Source organism: Marmota monax, unplaced genomic scaffold, assembly GCF_021218885.2.
Source record: "Marmota monax isolate L192 unplaced genomic scaffold, Marmota_monax_Labrador192_F-V1.1 WCK01_AAM20220418_F8-fsc00142, whole genome shotgun sequence".
NCBI classification, from domain to species: Eukaryota; Metazoa; Chordata; class Mammalia; order Rodentia; family Sciuridae; genus Marmota; species Marmota monax.
This window is the reverse complement of record NW_026692025.1, coordinates 960594-981245: the sequence shown is the minus strand read 5'-3', so window position 1 is coordinate 981245 and position 20652 is coordinate 960594. Positions and strand designations below refer to the sequence as shown.

The 20652-nt window shown below is 39.5% G+C and overlaps 1 protein-coding gene and 1 non-coding gene across 3 annotated transcripts; both read left to right on the top strand.

The window, feature by feature from the left end:
- The first annotated feature begins 7933 nt into the window (after positions 1-7933).
- Dkc1 (dyskerin pseudouridine synthase 1) lies at positions 7934-19945 on the top strand. Of its 2 annotated transcripts, none has more exons than XM_046452457.2 (15): positions 7934-8060; positions 8720-8787; positions 9237-9323; positions 10955-11046; positions 11300-11484; positions 12087-12151; positions 12618-12744; positions 12980-13110; positions 13525-13668; positions 15401-15521; positions 16398-16516; positions 17299-17402; positions 17834-17942; positions 18514-18651; positions 19099-19945. In XM_046452457.2, the coding sequence occupies exons 1-15, from the start codon at positions 8045-8047 to the stop codon at positions 19168-19170; spliced, it is 1578 nt and encodes a 525-aa protein (XP_046308413.1). In that variant the 5' UTR covers positions 7934-8044; the 3' UTR covers positions 19171-19945. The 2 variants fall into 2 exon arrangements, with proteins under 2 accessions (XP_046308413.1, XP_046308421.1); XM_046452465.2 differs by having other exon boundaries at positions 7947-8060; positions 8723-8787.
- LOC124098887 (small nucleolar RNA SNORA36 family) lies at positions 13207-13339 on the top strand. The gene has a single exon (XR_006853736.1). It is a non-coding gene; the product is annotated as a small nucleolar RNA SNORA36 family (small nucleolar RNA).
- Positions 19946-20652: the final 707 nt, after the last annotated feature.

Sequence of the window (20652 nt, the reverse complement as noted above, 5' to 3'; positions counted from 1 at the left end):
TGATAAAAAAAAAGAGAAAGAAAATAAAAGGTTTTGTTTGGCAGTTCATTTAGTATTATAAATCTTATAAGTACAAGGATTTGTGGAAATAAACGTTCACTCTTACAGAAGAATTTCTATTTCAACTATGTCATAATGGGCATGAAGTATGCATCTAAATTATATGTTACAAAAAGAAAAGAAATTTGAAAAGAAAATTTTGAATCATGGAGAGATATAAGGAAACAGCTATACTTGTGTGTACGGAGTGCGATAATAATATCAGGGTACTGGGCTTTCTTTATCTCCCACTTCCTATCCACCTCTTGTTTTAATAAATCTATAAAGCCTGGAGTGTCATGATAAAAATTCAGAAAGGGGAACTCTCTTTCTTCTATTCAGGCATCTATAAAATCTCTCTCTGAGAGTGAAATCCACCTAGATTCCATCTGAAGTATGATATTTGGCTTTATTATTGTGAATGATAGTATTTCTCACTTCTTATGAGAAAATACTGATATCATATCCATTATTGTTATATACACACACACACACTCCAGGGATTAAGCCAAAAGGGCACTTAACACTGAGCCATATCCCCATCCATCCACTATTGTTATATTTTAAATCACATGAAACTGTTGTCACAAGCCCAAATCAAATACTTTTCAACTCATTCTGTGAAGCCTGTATTATTCTGATACCCAAACCAGAAAAAGACAGTTTTTTGAAAAAAATGAAATGAAAACTGAGACTGGTATGCCTCGTGACTATAGACACAAAAAATTTTAGCAAAATACTAGCTAAAGGAACTCAAAAAAACATAAAAAGAATTGTATACCATGTCAAAGTGGGGTTTACCCCAGACATGTCAAGGTCATTCAATATATGAAATACAATCAATGCAAGTCACTACATTAAAAGTTAAGAGAAAAAAGTCTTCTTTTATTGTATCATTTAATACAGAACGAGCATTTGACAGAATCCAACACCCATTAATGAGAAAAAAATTCAACAAACCATTAAAGAATATCTACAGGATGTTCTTTAGCTAACATCATATTTCATGGTGAGAAATTGCATACTGTTTCATTAACATTGTGAGCCTAGAGAGGATATCCACTCTTTTTTGTGTGTGTGTGGTACCAGGGCTTTGACCCCAGGGGTGCTTAACCACTAACCTACATCCCCAGTGCTTTTTATATTTTATTTACAGGTAGGATCTCCCTAAGTTGCTTAGGACCTCACTAAGTTGCTAAGACTGGCTTTGAACTCACAGTCCTCCTGCCTCAGCCTCCCCAGCTGCTAGGATTACAACCATGAACCACTGTGCCCAGCTCACTCTTAACACTGTTATTCAACACAGTATTGGAAATTAGGTAGAACAAAAGAAATTAAAAATAGGTAGAAAGGAGACATAAAGGTAAGAATAGAAAATAAATTTTTAATTAAAAAATCTCACATCCTTTTTCATACCTGTCACTCCCTAAGCCAGTCTTTCTCCCAGGCTTGTCATTTCCAAAGTCATAGAAAATCTGTAATTCTATCTGTTCACTATTAATTAACCCACAAATAAACAGATTAAAGAGAGAGATGATATCTTGAGGAACCTATAATTTAGAGGACTTTCCAGCACTATCCATTGATCAGATAATAAAGATGATGTCAAGCTAAGGATCCTGAGATTGACTAGACCATCATAAATCATTTTGAGATCATCAGACAGATATCATTCTACCTTCTCATACCCACTCTCATCAAATTTCTTTTAAAAAAGACAGGAACCACCAAAACATGTTTGTCCCTCCTAAGATGGCCCATATTCTCCCCTGAGTATGTGTTCCTTGTTTTACCCACAAAGGCATTTCTCTCTTGAGGTAGCCCACAGTCTTCCTTGAATGTGTATCTGCTTTCCTAAATAAACTGTTTATGCCTTTGATCAGTGTATGTTGGAATTCTTTTCCATCACATAAGCCAAGACCCTTGGTGGTCATGAGTTGTGTTCCCCCTTCTCTCTGGGAACCCCTCATACCATTCTCTGGAAACACCTCTCCTTCTGTGACAGAAGTTCTAGCCAGTAAAATAGATTTTTAAAAAGAAGCAAAAAGAATACAGATTTGAAAGAATGAAATAGTCTTGATTTGCACATGACATATTTGTCTTCACAGAAAATCTTAAGGAATATATAAAAACAACCCTCATAACTAGTATGTAAATTTTGCAAGGTTTTACAATACAAAACCAACACATAAATCTCTTCATACAATTTCAAAGATTTTTATAAAGCTACAATATTCAAGACTGTGTAGTATTAGCAGAGAGATAGATATATGAAATAGAATTGAGAACCCAGAAATAGACCTACATAAATTTCCCAATTTTTTCTTTTTTTTTAAAGAGAGAGGAGAGAGAGAGAGAGAGAGAGAGAGAGAGAGAGAGAGAGAGAGAGAGAGAGAGAGAATTTTTAATATTTTTTAGTTTTCGGCCGACACAACATCTTTGTTTGTATGTGGTGCTGAGGATTGAATCTGGGCCGCACGCATGCCAGGCGAGTGCTCTACCGCTTAAGCCACATCCCCAGCCCCCATTTTTTTCTTGATACAATAATTTTATTTTATTATTTGGTTATGGCTTAACATTTTTATAAAGAAAAAGAAATATGCAATTTGACATTTGGTGACAAAATGAATATTTACAGTTATCTTAGGAAATAATTGAAAAGATTTTTGCCACCCAAATTACCTTTCCCCTTCAGCCTTACTGAAGTCCAGTTCAGTGGAGGAACTGTTTTCCTTTTCAAGAAACAGTACCAGAACAGTAGGCAAAAACAACCAAAAATCAAATGAACAAAAATCTTAACCTAAACCTTTCAACTTATATTAAAATGAACTCAAGAGGCTAGAGCTGTATCTCAGTGGTAGAGCGCTTGCCTGGCATGTGTCAGGCACTGGGTTCAATTCTTAGCACCATATATAAATAAATAAAAATAAAAGTTCCATCAGCAACTAAAAGAAATATATTTTTAAGAAATGAACTCAAAATTAACCCTAGATTTAAGTGTTAAGTGTAAAGCTTTTACATCGCCGCTAGTCATCACATCATCTTAGCCAGGGTCCTAGACATCATGGAGCAAAAGAAGCCATCCCCATTTGGCCCTATCTGAATACCTAATATAAAGAACCTGCCAGCACAATATTTCACAGACCTCTTACATTCTGATCATGAGAAAAAATGCATCATTCAATGGTCTCTGGTTCACAGTATGTTCCAGATCCTGTAGGATAGCACTCTATCCTCACAAGGTTTTGTCACAATTAGCAACATACCAAAATCTTCAAGAAACCATTTCAACATTGGCCAGGTCAATGAAAATAGAAAATGTTAGGAAAGGTGCACAATTGTTTTAGCAAATAGATTACATCTGAAACTGTAGTAGAAATTGGAATAACCACCTGATTAAGCTTATGTCACTCCAGTCACTGTCCACAGTTTACTTTGTACTGTTGCCCAATAAACTATTTCAAAACTTAGTAACATGAAGCAACAGTTGCATTGAATAAAACTGGGATTTTATTATTAATGAAGAAAAGAAAAAGGATAGCTATTGGGTAACCAACTAATAGCATTTACTACATATGACTAGTGAAACATTTTAAACCAATCAATCATTACCCTATAGGACCTGAGGGCAGAAAAGCAGGTTAGTAATTAAAGAGCATCTATAAGGAGACACAATATGAAGAGTTTAGTTGTTAGGGGCTTTTCTCCTAAAGTAGAGGAAAAGTCATATTCAGACCTATTGTTTTAAATTTTTTTTGAAATGTGGTTTTTCTGTTTTTATCTCTACAATCTTTTACTAAAGTCTAATATAACTGTATAACTTTGTGTAGTACCATACTATGGAAGTGAGATATGAGATATAAATAGTTTTGAGGCCTAACTTTAGTGTTCACTCACTCTGCTTACACATTTGCTCTCATTCTCATTCATTTATAGAAGTGTGTCTATATCTTTATTTATTTATATATCTCTATACAGTTGTCCTTCTATATCCACAGGAGATTGACTCTGGGACCTCTTCAGGTACCAAAATCTGTCAATGCTCAAGTCACTTATACTGAACGACAAAGTAAGACATATTTGAATACAATCAGTATACATCTTCCAATATACTTTAAATGATTTCTACATGACTTTTAATACTAAATGTAACGTAAATAGTTGCTATACTATGTTGCTTAGGAAATATGATAAGAGCAAGGCACAGTAGTACATATCTGTAACCCCAGTGGCTCAGGAGGCTGAGGCAGGAGGATTGTGAGCTCAAAGTCAGCCTCAGCAACCTAGCAAGACCCTAAGCAACTCAGTGAGACCCTGCCTCAAAATAAAAAATAAAAGGGCTGGGGATGTGATGCAGCGATTAAGTGCCTCTGAGTCCAGTCCCCTGTACTACTACTGCTACTACTACTACTACTACTACTAATAATAATAATAATACAAACATTTTTACATGTTCAGTACAAATGCCACTTTTTTTCCTGAATATTCTTGATCTGTGGTTGGTTAAAACCTCATATGTGGAATAAATAGATTGGGAGGGCTAACTGTATTTATCATATTCATTCTTTAAACCTGTCCTTTATTGAGTCCATGAGCCCATTTCACCCTTCCAATAAATTTCATTTTTTGGTAAACCATGCAAAAGTCAGTTTCTTTTACTTGCAAACAAAATACAGCCATATACCACATAAAACATATATAACAGTGGTAGCAAAAGATAATGTGTTTGTGGTGATGCTAGCATAAATAAACCTACAACACTGACCATGGGTATTGACATAAAATTATGTACAGAACATAATGCTTGATAATAAACTATTATTGGTTTATGTATTTACTGTACTATACTGTTTATCATTATTTTAGTGTGTACTCTTCTACATCTAAAGAAAAGTTTACTGTGAACCAATATGCCATGTTAAGCTGGCAGAAGCCTCATGCACATTATGACTGCATCAAGACACCATGCTGAGTGATTGAGCTATGTTTTCCAGGTTTGTGCACATACACTCTGGGATATTTGTCTGACAATGAAGTAATCAGAACTTGCCCCATTTTAAGCAATGGTGTATGGCTGTATTTCCAACTGGCATAGAATTTGGTATCAGAAGTAAAGTCCTCCATGTACTGTAGTGAATTCTCAGGTAACTTTCTTTTGGTTATCTGGCCAGATGTGGTGAAGACAATGTGGTGAAAATAATCTGGGATGAGACTCTAATAGCTATCATCATCTATCAACAAAGAAGTTACTTAAATCATTGTCTATCCTCACCCAAACTCCATTGTCCATTGCAGGTAAAATTCTAGGATAGGATTCTTGATCTAGACATGATCTTCACATGGAACAATATCTATACCAATATTTAAATCTGATTTAAATTATGTTCTCAAACGTGTTGTCAAGAATCTTCAAAGCTGAGTGCAGCCTGTAATCCCAGTGATTTAAGAGGCTGACGCAGGAGGATCCCAAGTTCGAAGCCAGCCTCAGATACTTAGCAAGGCCCTAAGCAACTCAGTGAGACTCTGTCTGTAAATAAAATACAAAATCGGGCTAGAGATTTGGCTCAGTGGTTGAGAGGTCCTGAGTTCAATCCCTGGTACCAAAATAAAAGAACCTTCAAATTCCAATTGTATAAATATTGCCTCTTTACTGATACCTATTTGCTAACTCCTACTGTTGTTTTAATGTGCAAGGGATTCTTCCTACTCTCAGTCCTTCCTGTTCTCCTTTTTATTCCCATTTCAAATCTCAGTGTTCTATTCTTTTCTAACCATTGCATATATATATTAGATGGACACAATACCTATATTTTATTTATTTATATGCAGCGCTGAGGCTCGAACCCAGTGCCTCACACATGCTAGGCAAGTGCTCTTCCACTGAGCTACAACCCCAGCCCTGCATGAACTTTTATTTAGAGAACTGACAAAGCTGCAAATTCACTGAGTTTTGTAATTTGATATGGCATTAGATCAAAATATAACTTTGGGTTTTGGTTACCTTTTTTTGTGCTATAAAAGTGATTCCTTGAGCATGGTTATAGAAATTTTGTCCATAAGCTCAACAAAAAATTCAAGGAATTTGATTGTCCTTTAATCTATTCAGAGCAGTAATGAGTGGCCATCTTATTCCACAATTGTTAAAATTTTATATAACTATAACCACAATGTAATTTTAGAACATTTTGCCACTTTAAAGGGAAACCCTGCTTCTGCTAATAACTCATTAGCAGTTATTTCCAGTGTTATCCTGAACCTCCTAGTACTAGGCAACCATTAATGTGCCTCTATCTAGATTTGCCTATACTGAGCAGTTTGTGTAAGTGGGATCATATAATATGTGGCCTTATGTCTTTTGATTCTTTCACTCATCATAGTGTTTTCGAGGTTCATCTATGTTGTAAAACGTATTAATATCATATTTAATTCCTTCCTTATGGGTAAATAATATTCCATGATATGGATAGACCACTTTTTGTTTATATATTCAACTGCTGATGGCCATTTGAATTGTTTCCACCCTTTGGCTATTGTGAATAATTGTGCTATGAATATCCTTGGAGAGAATCCAATTTGGTTCCAGTTTGTAGCCTATAGGAAGGAGTATATAGCAGTGAACAAAACAGACAAAAATTTCCTGCCTTGATAAAGCTATAATATTCTAATAGTGGAGCAGACAATGAGGGAAGAGCAGGTATGAAAGCCCCAAGATGGAGGAATGCCCCTATAATACTCAGGAACAGGCAAGAGCCATCATGGCAGGAGGAAAGTAATAAAGGGCATGATTGGAAGGACATGAACTCAAGAAGAAGAATTGGAGGCAAATTCTCATAGCCATTGTAAGAACTTTGGCTTTTGCTCTTTAGTGAGATGGTGTATTAGTTTCCTTGGACTATTATAACAAATTATCTCCAAACCAGTGGCTTAAAACCCACAGAAATTTACTCTTTCACAATTATAGAGGCTAGAAATCTGAAAGCATGTCAATCTCTGCCTTCACCTTCACTTGAACTTTTCCTCTTCTGACTTTTCCGTTGTCTTGTAAGGAGCTTGCCATTGGTTTTAGGGCTCAGCCAAGTAATGCAGGATGAGTTCATGATCCTTAACTTCATTATTTATTCACTGACCCTTTTGCAAATACTATTGCATTCACAGGGTCTGAAGGTTAGGTTGTGGACATAGCTTTTGGGGGACCACTGTTCAACCCACTACAATGGGAAGCCTTAAAAGATTTTGAGCAGAGAAGGGACAGGATCTAAAAGTAGAAACAGATGCACCTGTAGGAGGCCACTGGAAAAATCTAGACGAGTCATAGACAGCAGTAATGGTGGAGAAAAGCCACCAGAAATGGTGATATCTCAGCTATGCAGGGCAAAATAAAATTTTTTACTATAATAAATTTTCATCCTTTTATTTTTCTTTCATGTGGCTGCTGGAAAATGTGCAGGTCCACACATGGCTCTCACTCTATTCCTATTGGTCAGCATCGCCCTAACTGGAAGTAAATTCCAAGCAGCAAAGGGCTTTCATCCTTCTTGTGCCTCGACGTTTTATTTTTTCAACGTAATTGTTCTGACACCAACTTGAACGGGTAGGCGTGAGATGGCCGCGGGTTTCTACTTACAGAACCTGAGGGTGGGAAGTCAAAGCTAAGACCACTAGCAAGCGACTGCCAGAGCCACGCCCACACGGTGCAGGCCTTGGAGGCGCGCGGCGCTTGCGCCTCCAGCTGGAACCATCAGAGGCTGGGTGAGTCCTCAAGCACATGCGCAGTCGTGCCCGGCAATTTGCAGAGGCAGCCAATGACATTTAGTAGATGGCCCGCGCGCGTCCCAGGCCCCACCCCCAGTGAAGTCCCTCCCCTTCCCGCCCTGCGGCGCGGCACGCACGGGCGGTGCGCGGGTGGGCGGGTCCTGGTGGCGCGGCCTGACGGACCCTAGCGGCGGGAGTCTGCGGTAGTTTTTTCGGGGGTGGCGTGCCTGGAACGCACGCGGTGCTGTACAACATGGCGGACGAGGAAGGTAAGGGCTGCGGGCGCCTTGGTAGTGAGACCTGGGCGACCCTTTGAAGTCTTGAGGAGCCAGGGGTGGGGAGATAGCATCAGGCCCCGCGCCTGCTGCCTGCTCTCGCTGGTGGGTCTGCCGCGTACCCGCCGAGCCTTAGGCCTACCTTGCCTCTTGGCCCTGACTCCACGGAGGAGTGTCGAGCAGAAGCTCTAGAGGCAACTGTACTCCACGGGTTTCAGGCTTCCCACCTCTGAGAGTACACCTAGAACTCGTGTCGCCATTAGTGTCATGGGATGAAGAGAGCGAGGGTACTAAGAAGGTGTGGGGAAAAGGCCGGGTGGTCCCGGAATGGGGATAACTCCGAGTTCAAAACGTCCTAGAGAACACAAGCCCGCATGAACAGTTGAGTGGCCGCCTGTGGAACTTTCTGGCCCATGGGTGAGCGCTTCTGCTGGGTGTTTGAGCCTTGCCACAGCCACGTGGTGAATTGGAAGGGAAATCAGCACGTGCAACAGCTTGCACTCATTACCAGGCAGTCGACCCATGTGTTTGGCCTTACCCATTTGAGTTTTCTGCACCAGTGCTAGATTAAAATCCTTTTTCTACCTGTCTTAACTTTCAGTTTTGTTTCGTTTGTTCTGAGGAAAAATTACCAAATCTCGTGTTTGTTTTAGTAGTTATTTTACCAAAGAAACATAAGAAGAAAAAGGAGCGGAAGTCTTTACAAGAAGAAGATGTAGCTGTAAGTAGGGATGTATTTTACTTTGCTTTGACTAAAAAGACTACTTAACATATTAAACTAAAGAAGTATTAAATATTCTCAACGAATGGGCTAGCATTCACTAGTCATTGTTTAGAGCCAAAACACTGAAAAGCCAAAGGCAGACAACCTAAGTTTCTAATTATACATAGTTTACAAAATGCTGTTGGCAACAGCAACTGTTCTTCCTGGATTTCTCTTTCTTGTCCGATCAGCAGACCCCCATTTCCTCTTATTTTAAATGTATTGCACCCATCTTAATGGCACTTCACCTAAAGAGCTTCTGGTTCATTTCTTCCCTGTGGAGGTTCTGAGGAAAAGGCACACAATGCCTTATTTGTCATTTAAAAGGCATACACTGTTGTGGTAGTAATGGAATTGTTCAAAATGGATGGAAAGATCTAATAGGTCATGTGTCTGTCCTCTTGAAGGAAATACAGCATGCTGAAGAATTTCTTATCAAACCAGAATCCAAAGTGGCTCAGTTGGATACATCTCAGTGGCCCTTGTTGCTAAAGGTATGTGCTGTGTGCGTAAGGTTGATGTCTGACTTTGACACTATTTCTAATTGTTAAACAGTTAATTAAGAATGTTTACTACTAGGGGCTGGAGTTGTAGCTCAGTGGTACAGCACTTGCCTTGCATGCCTGAGGCACTATGTTCAATCCTCAGCACCACATAAAAATAAATAAAATACTGTGTCCATCTACAACTAAAAAATATTTTTAAATAAATAAAATAAAAAAGCATATTTACTACTAAATCTTTCACTTTAACAAATGCCACCATAATAAATCACAGTCTAAAACAGTGACATTTCAGGTATCTGAGATAAAGGGCCAGGTTATTTTAAAATTTCCAGTGCATCCAACATTGTTGTACAGTAAAAATGTCACCACAATGTTAAATTACTATCAAAATTTATAAACAAGTTCGTTTCTTAACTTCCTCCATCTTGTACACCTGCACCAGTTTGTGGACCAGACTTGCATTGCTTTACTTCTGGGCTTTTAGGCCAGACCTATTTGAATCACATTGTGTGTGATCTTGGACTAGTTGTTTAAACTTTTTAAGGCAGTTTGCTCATAATATCTTCACTTAGGAAGTTGGGCTGAGGGTTAGTTCTATGAAACGTATTTAGGCACAGTTTCTAACATATAGTATTCACTATTTCTTTGAGGTTTAAATTGGGTACTTGAGAAATAGAGTTAAATTACACTTTTCATAATTTTCACAATTAAAATGGGTAACAGCTCGGGTTGGGGCTGTAGCTCAGTGGTAGAGCACTTGCCTCATAGATGTGAGGCACTGCGTTCAATCCTTAGCACCACATAAAAATAAATACATAAAGAGTTATTGTGTGTCCATTTACAACTAAAAAAAAAATGGATAACAGCTATGAGTCTTAGAGAAAAAAGTTAGTGAGATATCCCTTGACAGTTTTAATAAAAATCATTGTGTATGGGATGATGAAAGAATGGTATTTATATAATTTAATCAGTTTGAGTTTCTGCTTGGCCAGATAATCATTGTCGTTTAAGCAATATCTCTTTTCTGTTGTTGGCCTGGAAATACGCTAATAAACAGGGTATGTAAGGTCCCAAACTCCAGGAATGGGAGATAGGTGGTTGAAACATTATTGCTGTTGTTGTAGGTACCATGGAGAAACTAAACTGATGATGAAAGATAGACTTCAGGTAGTGAATTCTTAACCAACTGGTGATCAAGTTTCAGGAGATTACAAAGGAACAGAGATGTGGGGCATATGGAGCAAGAATAAGCTGGCCATGTTCAGAAACATTGCCAGTCATCTTCAGTTTGGCTCTTTTGTTGCTGAGAAAATCAAAGCTATTCCATGTTTTATTCAAATCCTGCACAATGAAGCCCAGTATGTGTTCTGTAGTACCCCAGTAAGTCTCTTTTTCTAGAGTAATGACTTGAATCTACAAGTAAGTGCTCAAATTTGTCTTGTTCCAATATTGGGAATTTTCCCAGTATTTAAAGAGTTTTAACAGTCTGTCACAGCAACTAATGGTAATGTAGGCACAAAAATCTAGATTTATGAACTTTAAGGGTTGATGATGGTGCTAACTCTTGTTTTAGATGTGTCAGTGGTTCATTTATTTTGTGTTATATTGTTGCTTTCTAGAATTTCGATAAGCTAAATGTAAGGACAACACACTATACACCTCTTCCTTGTGGTTCAAATCCTCTGAAGAGGGAGATTGGGGACTATATCAGGTAAATGTGTTGGGATCAAGCATTGTTCAATCAAGTTCTTTTCAAAATAATGCTTTCACATTATTCATATTCAAAGAGGTAGTGTCATCTTAGAATGGCTTTGCCCTGGATATATAACCTATATCTGTGATGGATTTTTTTTCTTTTTAATTCTTCAGAAAATTATTTTTGGTGATGGTGGTGGTAGTGATTTTTGTTTTTGGTTGGTTGAAGAGTTCAGAACAGGTAGTACATTTTTTTTTCCCCATTCTAGGACAGGTTTTATTAATCTTGACAAGCCCTCTAACCCCTCTTCCCATGAGGTGGTAGCCTGGATCCGACGAATACTTCGGGTAGAGAAGACAGGACACAGTGGCACCTTGGATCCAAAGGTGACTGGCTGTTTAATCGTGTGCATAGAACGTGCAACACGTTTGGTGAAATCACAACAGAGTGCAGGTATGTGAAAGATGGAGCAGAGGGCTGGCTAGTTAAGAGATTGGAAGGCACTCTGCATTTGCTTCCCTTGTGCATTTTGGCTCTTGGAAATTTCTTAATTAGGAGAGAGAAATTCCTGAAGCAGGGATATTCTTTTGGTTTTCATGTGCCCTTCTGTCCTTTGCCAGACCCAGGTTGGTCTCTTTTGGAGTTTGAGATACTGGTCATGTGCACATTGAGTCAACGAATTCATTTCTAACACTGAGGCAGAATTCTGTCCAGCTCTGGGCTTGTCATTCCAGGCTCCTCTCCTGCTGCCTAAAGTACCCTTTTTCTCATTCTCACCTGAGAAAATTCTACTTACCTTAGCAAGGTATTTTCCAATTGGGCTCTGTACTGGGTGTCCAGCTGTTCTTGTCAGCCCCATTGACCTCCAAGTGAGAAAAATAACTTCATTTCTTGTTCCCATCAGCACCATGAAATCTGTCTCTTAATAAAAGTTTTATGTAAACATGATGTGAAATATCTGCGTTTTCTGCTATGCAAAATGGCAGTGATTAGGCATGTTAGAAGTATTAAAAAACTTAGTGGCCACACCTGACTACTCTTTTGTCATTTTTCAGGCAAAGAGTATGTGGGAATTGTCCGGCTGCACAATGCTATTGAAGGGGGGACTCAGCTTTCTAGGGTAAGTCTGCCACTGTAGGGAGGGCACCTTAGACTGCTTGGGTTTCTGAGCCCCTAACTAGGTTAGCTTTTCTAGTTTATTATCTCTTATGCCCTTTTCAGTGGGCTTCCTTAGCTAGCCTGAGGAGGGGAATACAGGAGGTGAGGACAAACCCTTACCTGAGTAGTTAAAGAAAGGGCATTTTAGAGCTGTGATTGTGGCTCAGTGGTAGGGTGCTTTCCTGGTATGTGTGAGGCACTGGGTTCCACCATGAGCACCACATAAAAATAAATAAAGGTATTGTTCATCTACAACTAAAAAATAAAAATAAAAAAAAATTTAAAGATGTCTTTAAAAAGGGTATTTTTGATCTTAATAATTGAAATAAACCTGTGTCTCAATTGTGTTATAAATCCCCCAAATATGCCCTTTAAACTTATGTAAGAATCTATGTGATGAAAGTGCTTTGGTTTGTATTTATTCTTAGGCCCTAGAAACTCTGACAGGTGCCCTGTTCCAGCGACCCCCACTTATTGCTGCAGTAAAGAGGCAACTCCGAGTGAGGACTATCTATGAGAGCAAGATGATTGAATATGATCCTGAAAGAAGACTAGGTGAGTCGTTAGACCTGTGAGTACCTGAATTGCCACAGACTGCAAGTGAGTAGGAATGCGTTTTTGAGGGTTCCATTCTGTTGTTAAAAGTAGATGCACTTAGCGCATTGTATATTCTTCTCCTGCATCTGTCATCTCTAGGCCTGATGGCTCAGATGGAGAATAACTCGGGTTCACAACCAAATATGTGTTTACTCTGTAAAATAGGTGCTACTTTTTTGTATATGTGTCTCAGGAATCTTTTGGGTGAGTTGTGAGGCTGGCACCTACATTCGGACACTGTGTGTACACCTTGGCTTATTGTTGGGAGTTGGCGGTCAGATGCAGGAACTTCGGAGGGTTCGTTCTGGAGTCATGAGTGAAAAGGTATGCCATTGTGGGGCTAGAGGCGTTAGAACTGATTCTTAATATCTGCCAGCCCTTGATGGAACCTTACATGCTTCATATCCTGGGAAAGACTATTTCCAAAGTGTTGAGTTCAGTTCAGGGCAGCTTCCCTGTTCTGTTAATTAAACTTTGGAACATTAAAATTGACTAGGGGAGATGATCAGATAGAAAATATTAATCTATTCTATTTACTTCCTGGTCTACAAAAATGCCTGCTTAAATCTAATTTAGCAACAGTTAAAATAACAATTCTAAGAGACTGAAGATTCCTAATGACCTTAGACTAGCAGACAAGTTCACAAGTAGTTACCTTCAATTTTAAGAAGTTTGGGTTCTGGTGGATATTTGAGATATGAAGACACTGAATTACTTTCATCTGTGGTTGCTTTTCAGGACCATATGGTGACAATGCATGATGTGCTTGATGCTCAGTGGCTATATGATAACCACAAGGATGAGAGTTACCTGCGGCGAGTTGTTTACCCTTTGGAAAAGCTGTTGACATCCCATAAACGATTGGTTATGAAAGATAGTGCAGTAAGTTCTGGATTAAGAGCCCACATTTGGATAGGATGTACTCCAGAGATGAGACAGTCCATGTTCTGAAACCATTCTATTTTTAAAAAATGAAACATTAGTACTGTGAATTTACATTTATCATTTTCCTTAGGGTCCAATTCCCCTCCTATTGGCATAGGTTAGATGCTAGGTTCTCTGCTGTTAATAACGGAAACATCTATGAAGTCAAAACCATATATATATCTTTAAAGGTTTAATGCTAATTCTCCTTCTGTTTAAAAATAGAGCAAATTAAACATTGACTTTTAACAGTTATAAGTAACTTGGTTCAGGTAATAGACTTGGTGGTACAAAAAAAATTTGGCCTCTCTTTAACTTGTTACTTCTGCATGTGCATAAGAAACCTTGACTTATTTAAATTATTGTTAGAAAAAGTTGTTTTGATGGGGAAATTTTGAGACTAAAGTTTCAGATCTTTAACAACTGTTTTTATCTTGTGGGAATTTTAATAAAAACTCTTGTTTAAATAAATTATACTTTGAGGCAATGAAATCTAGATCCCACTGAGCTTATCAAGCCTTTTTCTTAGCAGATTTACTATGTAGCCTTATAATTAAGAGAAGAAGTCTTCATCTGCACACAGTGGCACATGCCTGTAATCCAAGCCACTAGGGAGGTTGAAGCAGGAGCACAAGTTCAAAGCCAGCCTCAGCAACTGAGCAAGGCCCCATCTCAAAGGGGGGGGGGGGGTTACGAAGCGGCTCTATGGTTAAGTGCTCTGGGATCCAGTGTCAATCTCTATTACCAAATAACAACAAACAAAAAAGAGTAGTCCTCTTAGTAATGCAAGTGAAATGCAGTTATTTTAGTTTGACCCTTTCTTTTTTTAAGGGTCTGGAATTTTTAAAATAGCTTTTTTTATTTCTAATTGTAATATGATTAGAGAATGTAGGCTTTTATAAATTAAGATTGTTTTGTGGCTTGGTGCATAATCAATTTTTGTTAAATACTATGTAGCCATAAATTTTTTTCTAACTTGAGGGATATTTCCGTGTAATAATTTGAGGTTGATAATTGTCATAGTCTATAATAAAAGGTTAAAAGATTAAAGAGGTATACTAAAACATGGCACTATTAAGAATTGAAAACAAGTCACGTGTAAATGTGATCTTCTGGGTGAATTTAAGGAGAGGGTGGAATGTGGTCAAGTGAAGACAAGATGTCATGAGATACATGGATGCATCGGATGCCATCAAACTCTAGGGAGTTAACCATTGGCTTATAAGTTCTATGCCAAAACTTGTGTGATTGAGCAGGCCTACTTAACTTTTTGCAAGTTACTTTGGGATTCTGTTACTGCTTGCATCTCCAGTAAATGTATTGTTCTTTCTCCTGGTAAAAGTTAGTAGGGGGCAGTTTATGAAAAGTAAGGCAGGTTTGTTTAAAATGACAGCACCTATATGTCATAGGAGAAAAGTAGCACCTAAATATCTGATTATGTAACTTAGTGAAGAAAGAGGGATGTGTTCTTCAGCAACTAGGGATTCATGGGAATAATGAGATGTGTAAAGTTTTTAGACCAGTGCCTAGCATGCAGTAAGTAGCTGCTACTATTCTGTGACCCTTGATGTCCTATTGAACTATCAGTGCCGTTAGCTACCTTTCCTGCTCTCACCTCTCCTGTTATAGAGTGTAGGAGTGGGATGGAGGGCAGTGGCTGGGGGCCTCACATGTGATACCATCTCTGTAGGTAAATGCAATCTGCTATGGGGCCAAGATTATGCTGCCAGGTGTTCTCCGATATGAAGATGGCATTGAGGTCAACCAGGAGATTGTGGTCATCACTACCAAGGGGGAAGCAATCTGCATGGGTAAGGAGGGATGTCACCCTCATCAGTTCTGGAGATGGGGCTCCATTCTGCATCATCATAGCTATGCTTGCTGAGAGCCAGTCTGCACATACTGACTCCTTAAGTTGATCTATTCATGGTGTCTCCTAAGGTCTACAGATGGTCACAGTAAAGGGGGAGGTCAGTCAGGTGCAGGTGAGGAGGAGATAAGTGGGGTTTCTCTTTCAAATGAGTAGATTCTTGGCTCTCCAGAGAGAATATAGGAAATCACTGGTGATGAGTGGTTGTGGTTGTCTGTGGTAATCAAAAATAAAGATCCTTTATTTTGCTCCTTGTCTGCTTGCAGGTAGCTTAATAAGTAACTTTTTTTTTTTTTAATTTATGAAAGTTTCGCTACTATTTGGTCACTCCTTATGACTTTAAATACCCTGTGCCCCTCTTAATGAGTGAGTCAGACTATTCATTTAATAGTTCTAATTTATACTAGAAGTAAACAAAGCATGTCAACTCACTCTGTGAGCAGGTGAGGCAGTCATAGAAGGCTTCAATCCCACAGATTGAAGTTGCCGGGATCCATTTTCTTGTAACATTCCATGGCCCTTAGGGGACATGTGTGCCAAGCCTATACATGTCCTAAGCCACAAACCTGCCATGTGTATCCACTTGCTTTGGTTAGGTGTCTTTAAATTGGTAAAGTTAGCATCATTTCAGAAGCTTTCTTCCTATAATGGAGGATTTTTCTCCATATTCACAGTCTAAGCAAAGGAAACCCCTGTTGAGGTGGTAGATCTCAGGGCTGTAAGTGGGGTTTTAAAAGTCATGAAGCAGTAGAATTGGGATTCATTAATTATCAAGCCCTTCCCCTTTAAATCATTCTTTTATTTCCAATGCCTACAGCTATTGCGTTGATGACCACAGCAGTGATCTCTACCTGTGACCATGGTATAGTAGCAAAGATCAAGAGAGTGATTATGGAGAGAGACACCTACCCTCGGAAGTGGGGTTTGGGTCCAAAGGTAAATAGGACTGGGTTTTAGGCCTTGCTGGGTTATTTTGCTTTGTGTTACTGTTTAGTACCTGCTCTTATAAATCTTGGTGTGTCCTTACTACTGTAGCCTTGCATCGTGTTGGATTGTTGACAGTGAACAGAGTCAGGCTGCATCGTAGACCTCAAAGATTTGTGGCCTCATGGGGCAAAACAGTTGGGCATTTCTTAAATACATACATAGCAGGATGCTGAATTTTAGCCAAGTTAATGGCTGTTAGACGTGCAGAGATGCTGGGTGCAGTGGTGCACACCTTTAATCCCAGTGGCTCAGGAGGCTGAGGCAGGAGGATCACGGGTTCAAAACCAGCCTCAGCAAAAGCGAGGCACTAAACAAATCATTGAGACCCCGTCTCTAAATAAAATACAAAATAGGGCTGGGGATGTGGCTCAGTTGTTAAGTGCTCCTGTGTTCAATCCCTGATACCAGAAAAAAAAAAAAAAGGTCAGAGAGGTCCCCAGGGTTGGGGAATCCACAGTGAGGAGTTTATCTGGGTCAGGGAATCTGGGCAAGGGATTTTCTTTTAAAGCAGTGTGAAGGGTGGATGGGTTAGGTATTGGTGAGGTGAAGAGGGGAGGGAACAATTGAGGACAATTCTGCAGAGGAGGGGGATGCTCTTCTTAGGATACACAAGGGAGAAATGTTATGCCATTCTGTGTAAGCAGGGTATGTCTAAGGATATAGTGTGCAGTCACAATGTCTATTTTTTGCATTGATACACCATTCTAATTTTAACCCCAATGTACTACCAGGCAAGTCAGAAGAAGCTAATGATCAAGCAGGGTCTTCTGGACAAGCATGGCAAACCCACAGATAACACTCCTGCCACCTGGAAGCAGGAGTACATTGACTACAGGTGAGGGTAAGATGTTTCAGGGACTGGGTAGAGACAGGAAAGTTTTCATTTGGACATTGATGACAGATGAGGATAAGAGGTTGCAGATCCCTGGTAGAGAGTGAGAGTAATTTTATTTTGAGCAAATGTGCTAAGTGCCCAACTATAGGACCCAGTGCTTCAGTTCAGTTTTCTTCGCTGGGTTCTGTGAAACCTTGGCTGCCTGGGCCAGGTAAGGGCTCAGGCCTGTATAGCACACAGTTCTTTCTAATCTGGTCGTTTGACTCTCGAGGGAGTAAGTCTGTAATAGTAACTGGTGAATTCTGTCCAGAGTTAGTATGTTTGTGGTGGTTTTGGGCTTACCCAGTATTGCTGAATAACTCAGAATATAGCAGAACTGCTGTGGAAAGCTGCTCAGCCAATTTGACTTATTACTGCTTCTTCTATTTCAGTGATTCTGGCAAAAGAGAGGTGGTTGCTGAAGTATTAAAAACTACACCTTTAGTTGCTGAAGTGGTAAAAGCCCCACAGGTAGTTTCTGAAGCTGTAAAAGTCCCAAAGGTGAGTAGCATGCCATGGTCTGTTGGAAATGTGCTTCAGGAGATAATTCTAAGCACCAATCTTACGCTCAGTTCAGCTTCTCATCCTCATCCTAGCTGCAGTGCATACACAGATAATGTCCCATATTTGCCTTGGGGGCCTGGTTTGGGCTCTGTGGGCTTCTCTGATTCATGTTCCCTGTGTGTCTGCTGTGAGGAGAATGAGACTAGCCAGCAGCAGTCCAGTGTTTAAAGGGTGAAAGTAAAGTAAATGGTGGCAACTTGGGTGATACTTAGTGACTTATAAACTGTTGGCAGAACTTCTCACTTGTCAGATGTGAATTCCAACTTTGCCTACATTCTGTAAGAATTTAGGGACCACTCTTAGGTCCTGTAGTCCACCTGTGAGACAAATGACTTCTGAGGGCCTTCTAGTCCCTAAACCCCATGCTGCGACTGTGGTACTCCTGTTGTGTCCCACAGCTTTACTTATTGTTGGGTCTAGTTGGGTTCTTAAGACTTTTGGATGTACTGAATTTTTCTTGTCTGTAACTAACAAAGATCTAACTTTCAACCAATCATTTTCATTTTAGCGGAAGCGAGAGAGTGAGAGTGAAAGTGATGAGAACCCTCCAGCAGCTCCCCAGTTGATCAAGAAGGAAAAGAAGAAGAATAAGAAAGATAAAAAGGCCAAAGCTGCATTAGAGCATGGGGGCGAGCCTGGAGATGGGGTATGTATAAGCAGTTGGATTCCTTGGGCTAGCTTAGTCCTTGGCTAGGGAAAGAATTAGGTGGTGCTGGCTTCATTACTCTTGAAGCTATAACACAAGGATGGGATGTTACCTTGATCTCTCACCTTTAGTGCTTCCCTGTGTTCTGGAGTGCTTTGTCCACTCTCATGGGATGAACATGGGGACATACTATATTAATGGGCCCAGTTCGAATTCTGTTGACAAGGGGTAGGAAGGATTTATACCTTTATCATCTGAATGTTTCAGCTTACAAAAGTAGACCATTAGGATGTCACAGACATCAGCTCACATGCAAAATTTATCCCAGAATGTCCTTACAAGTCCTGAAAAGGGTTACAAACCTATGTGGAATTTATCAGATTTTCTTTGTGGGGAGTCATAATTGTTTTGCAATGGATGCTGTAAGCTTGTTTCTCATCTCTCCAGGACAGTGACACCACAAAGAAGAAGAAGAAGAAGAAGAAGAAAGCAAAAGTGGTGGAAGTGATGTCTGAGTAGTGAAGGTGACATTAAGCCTTGTGCCCAGCTGGTGGGAGAGATGAAAGCCTTATTGAGAAAACAGTTTCTTTTGTTTTGAGGGAGTAGAACAAAGGTTCTGGACAGGGTGGAGAGTTCTGGCACATTTTAGCTGCTACTTGAAACCTCAGTGATACTACCTGTTGTGGTCATCCCATCTTGTCCTGTTTTAAGGATGTGGGTGGATAAAAAAAAGACAGATTGTATGCCATTGACTTCTATGCTTGCTTGAGTTGGGAAGCCTCAGTTTCAGACCTAGAACTGTCCAGTAATTGTCTGGATCTGTTTATTAATGACCATTTTTAACATTATAGTTCTCTCCTACTTTATTCTGTTTTTTTTTTTTTTTTTTTTTACTTTCTCTGTTCAAAAAGTTTGTAAAAATTAAGTCTGCTCAATGAAACGGTGTAGAACTCTTGATAAATTAAAGAGTAACTGAACCAACTTGTTCACTGGGGAAATCTTGTCTCCAATGGCCTTTAAGTACAGTGGTCTATTCTGGTGTTGGGTATGGGCCTCACAGGCCATCTTGTTTCTGGCCTAGCTGTCAGTCCTTTGTGTACTCGTCCAGTGCTTGTGTGTACAGCAGCATTTACCCAAATCCATCTGGCTACTTGTGTTTGCGGCAGAAACAACTTTTTCTGTACCCTCATGTTATAAACCCTCATTTACATTTGAAGAATGGACTTGCTTATTGCTGGGAGAAGAGTGTTGTAATTTTTACATATTAAAGTTGACTCATGGCATTTCTAAAGTATTCCTGTTGAATTTTATAATTGTTAGTAATCTCAAACTGGCATAACAAAAAAAAATATAAAATGTTTTGATTAAAAATCTGGGGACTTTAGTGTCCTGTGTAAAATTTTCTTTTCCTTTGTTTTACATTTCTATAGAACATTCACCTTGAGGCCTATCTAATAGGATAAAATACTCTTGAGGAGGGGCCATAAATCCAATATTTTGTTCAAAAGCACTGAGGAGAAAAGTAGATTTGTTACATAGTGTCCCCGGGGTGGAACTATGTCCTGGGGGTGCTATTTGTACCTGCAGACACATGGACTCCTAACTTACTGGTTGGAGCCTGCTAGTGTTATCAGTTCTAGTGCTGGTGAGTGGGCAGGAACCTGAAGGCCTTGGGGACATAAGACTCTGGCAAGGTCTAGGATTGCTTCCAATTTGGTGCCCCAAACCAAGAAAATACAAGCAACACTTTGTGGGAGAGTTTTGGCATGCAAAAAGGGGAACCCCTAAGCTCTAACCAGATATGAAAAACATACCCTGGCACCAGCTCATCTGAGCGTCTGCTTCCCCAAGCTGCACAGCTGGGACCCCATCCTCAGTTTTTTTCCCTATAGGAGACTTGGCAGGAAGCTTTAAATGAGATCCTACTCAAGAGCTTTAAGGTGTTTTATGTGGGTATGAGACCCTGGAGACCTGTCATGTAGGCACTGTTTTCTGGTAGGG

Coding starts and splice junctions, on each gene's coding strand:
- Dkc1 (XM_046452457.2), top strand. Junction 9,324..10,954: donor AGTGGCCCTTGTTGCTAAAG/GTATGTGCTGTG, acceptor GTTGCTTTCTAG/AATTTCGATAAGCTAAATGT. Junction 12,745..12,979: donor TGATCCTGAAAGAAGACTAG/GTGAGTCGTTAG, acceptor TATGTGTCTCAG/GAATCTTTTGGGTGAGTTGT.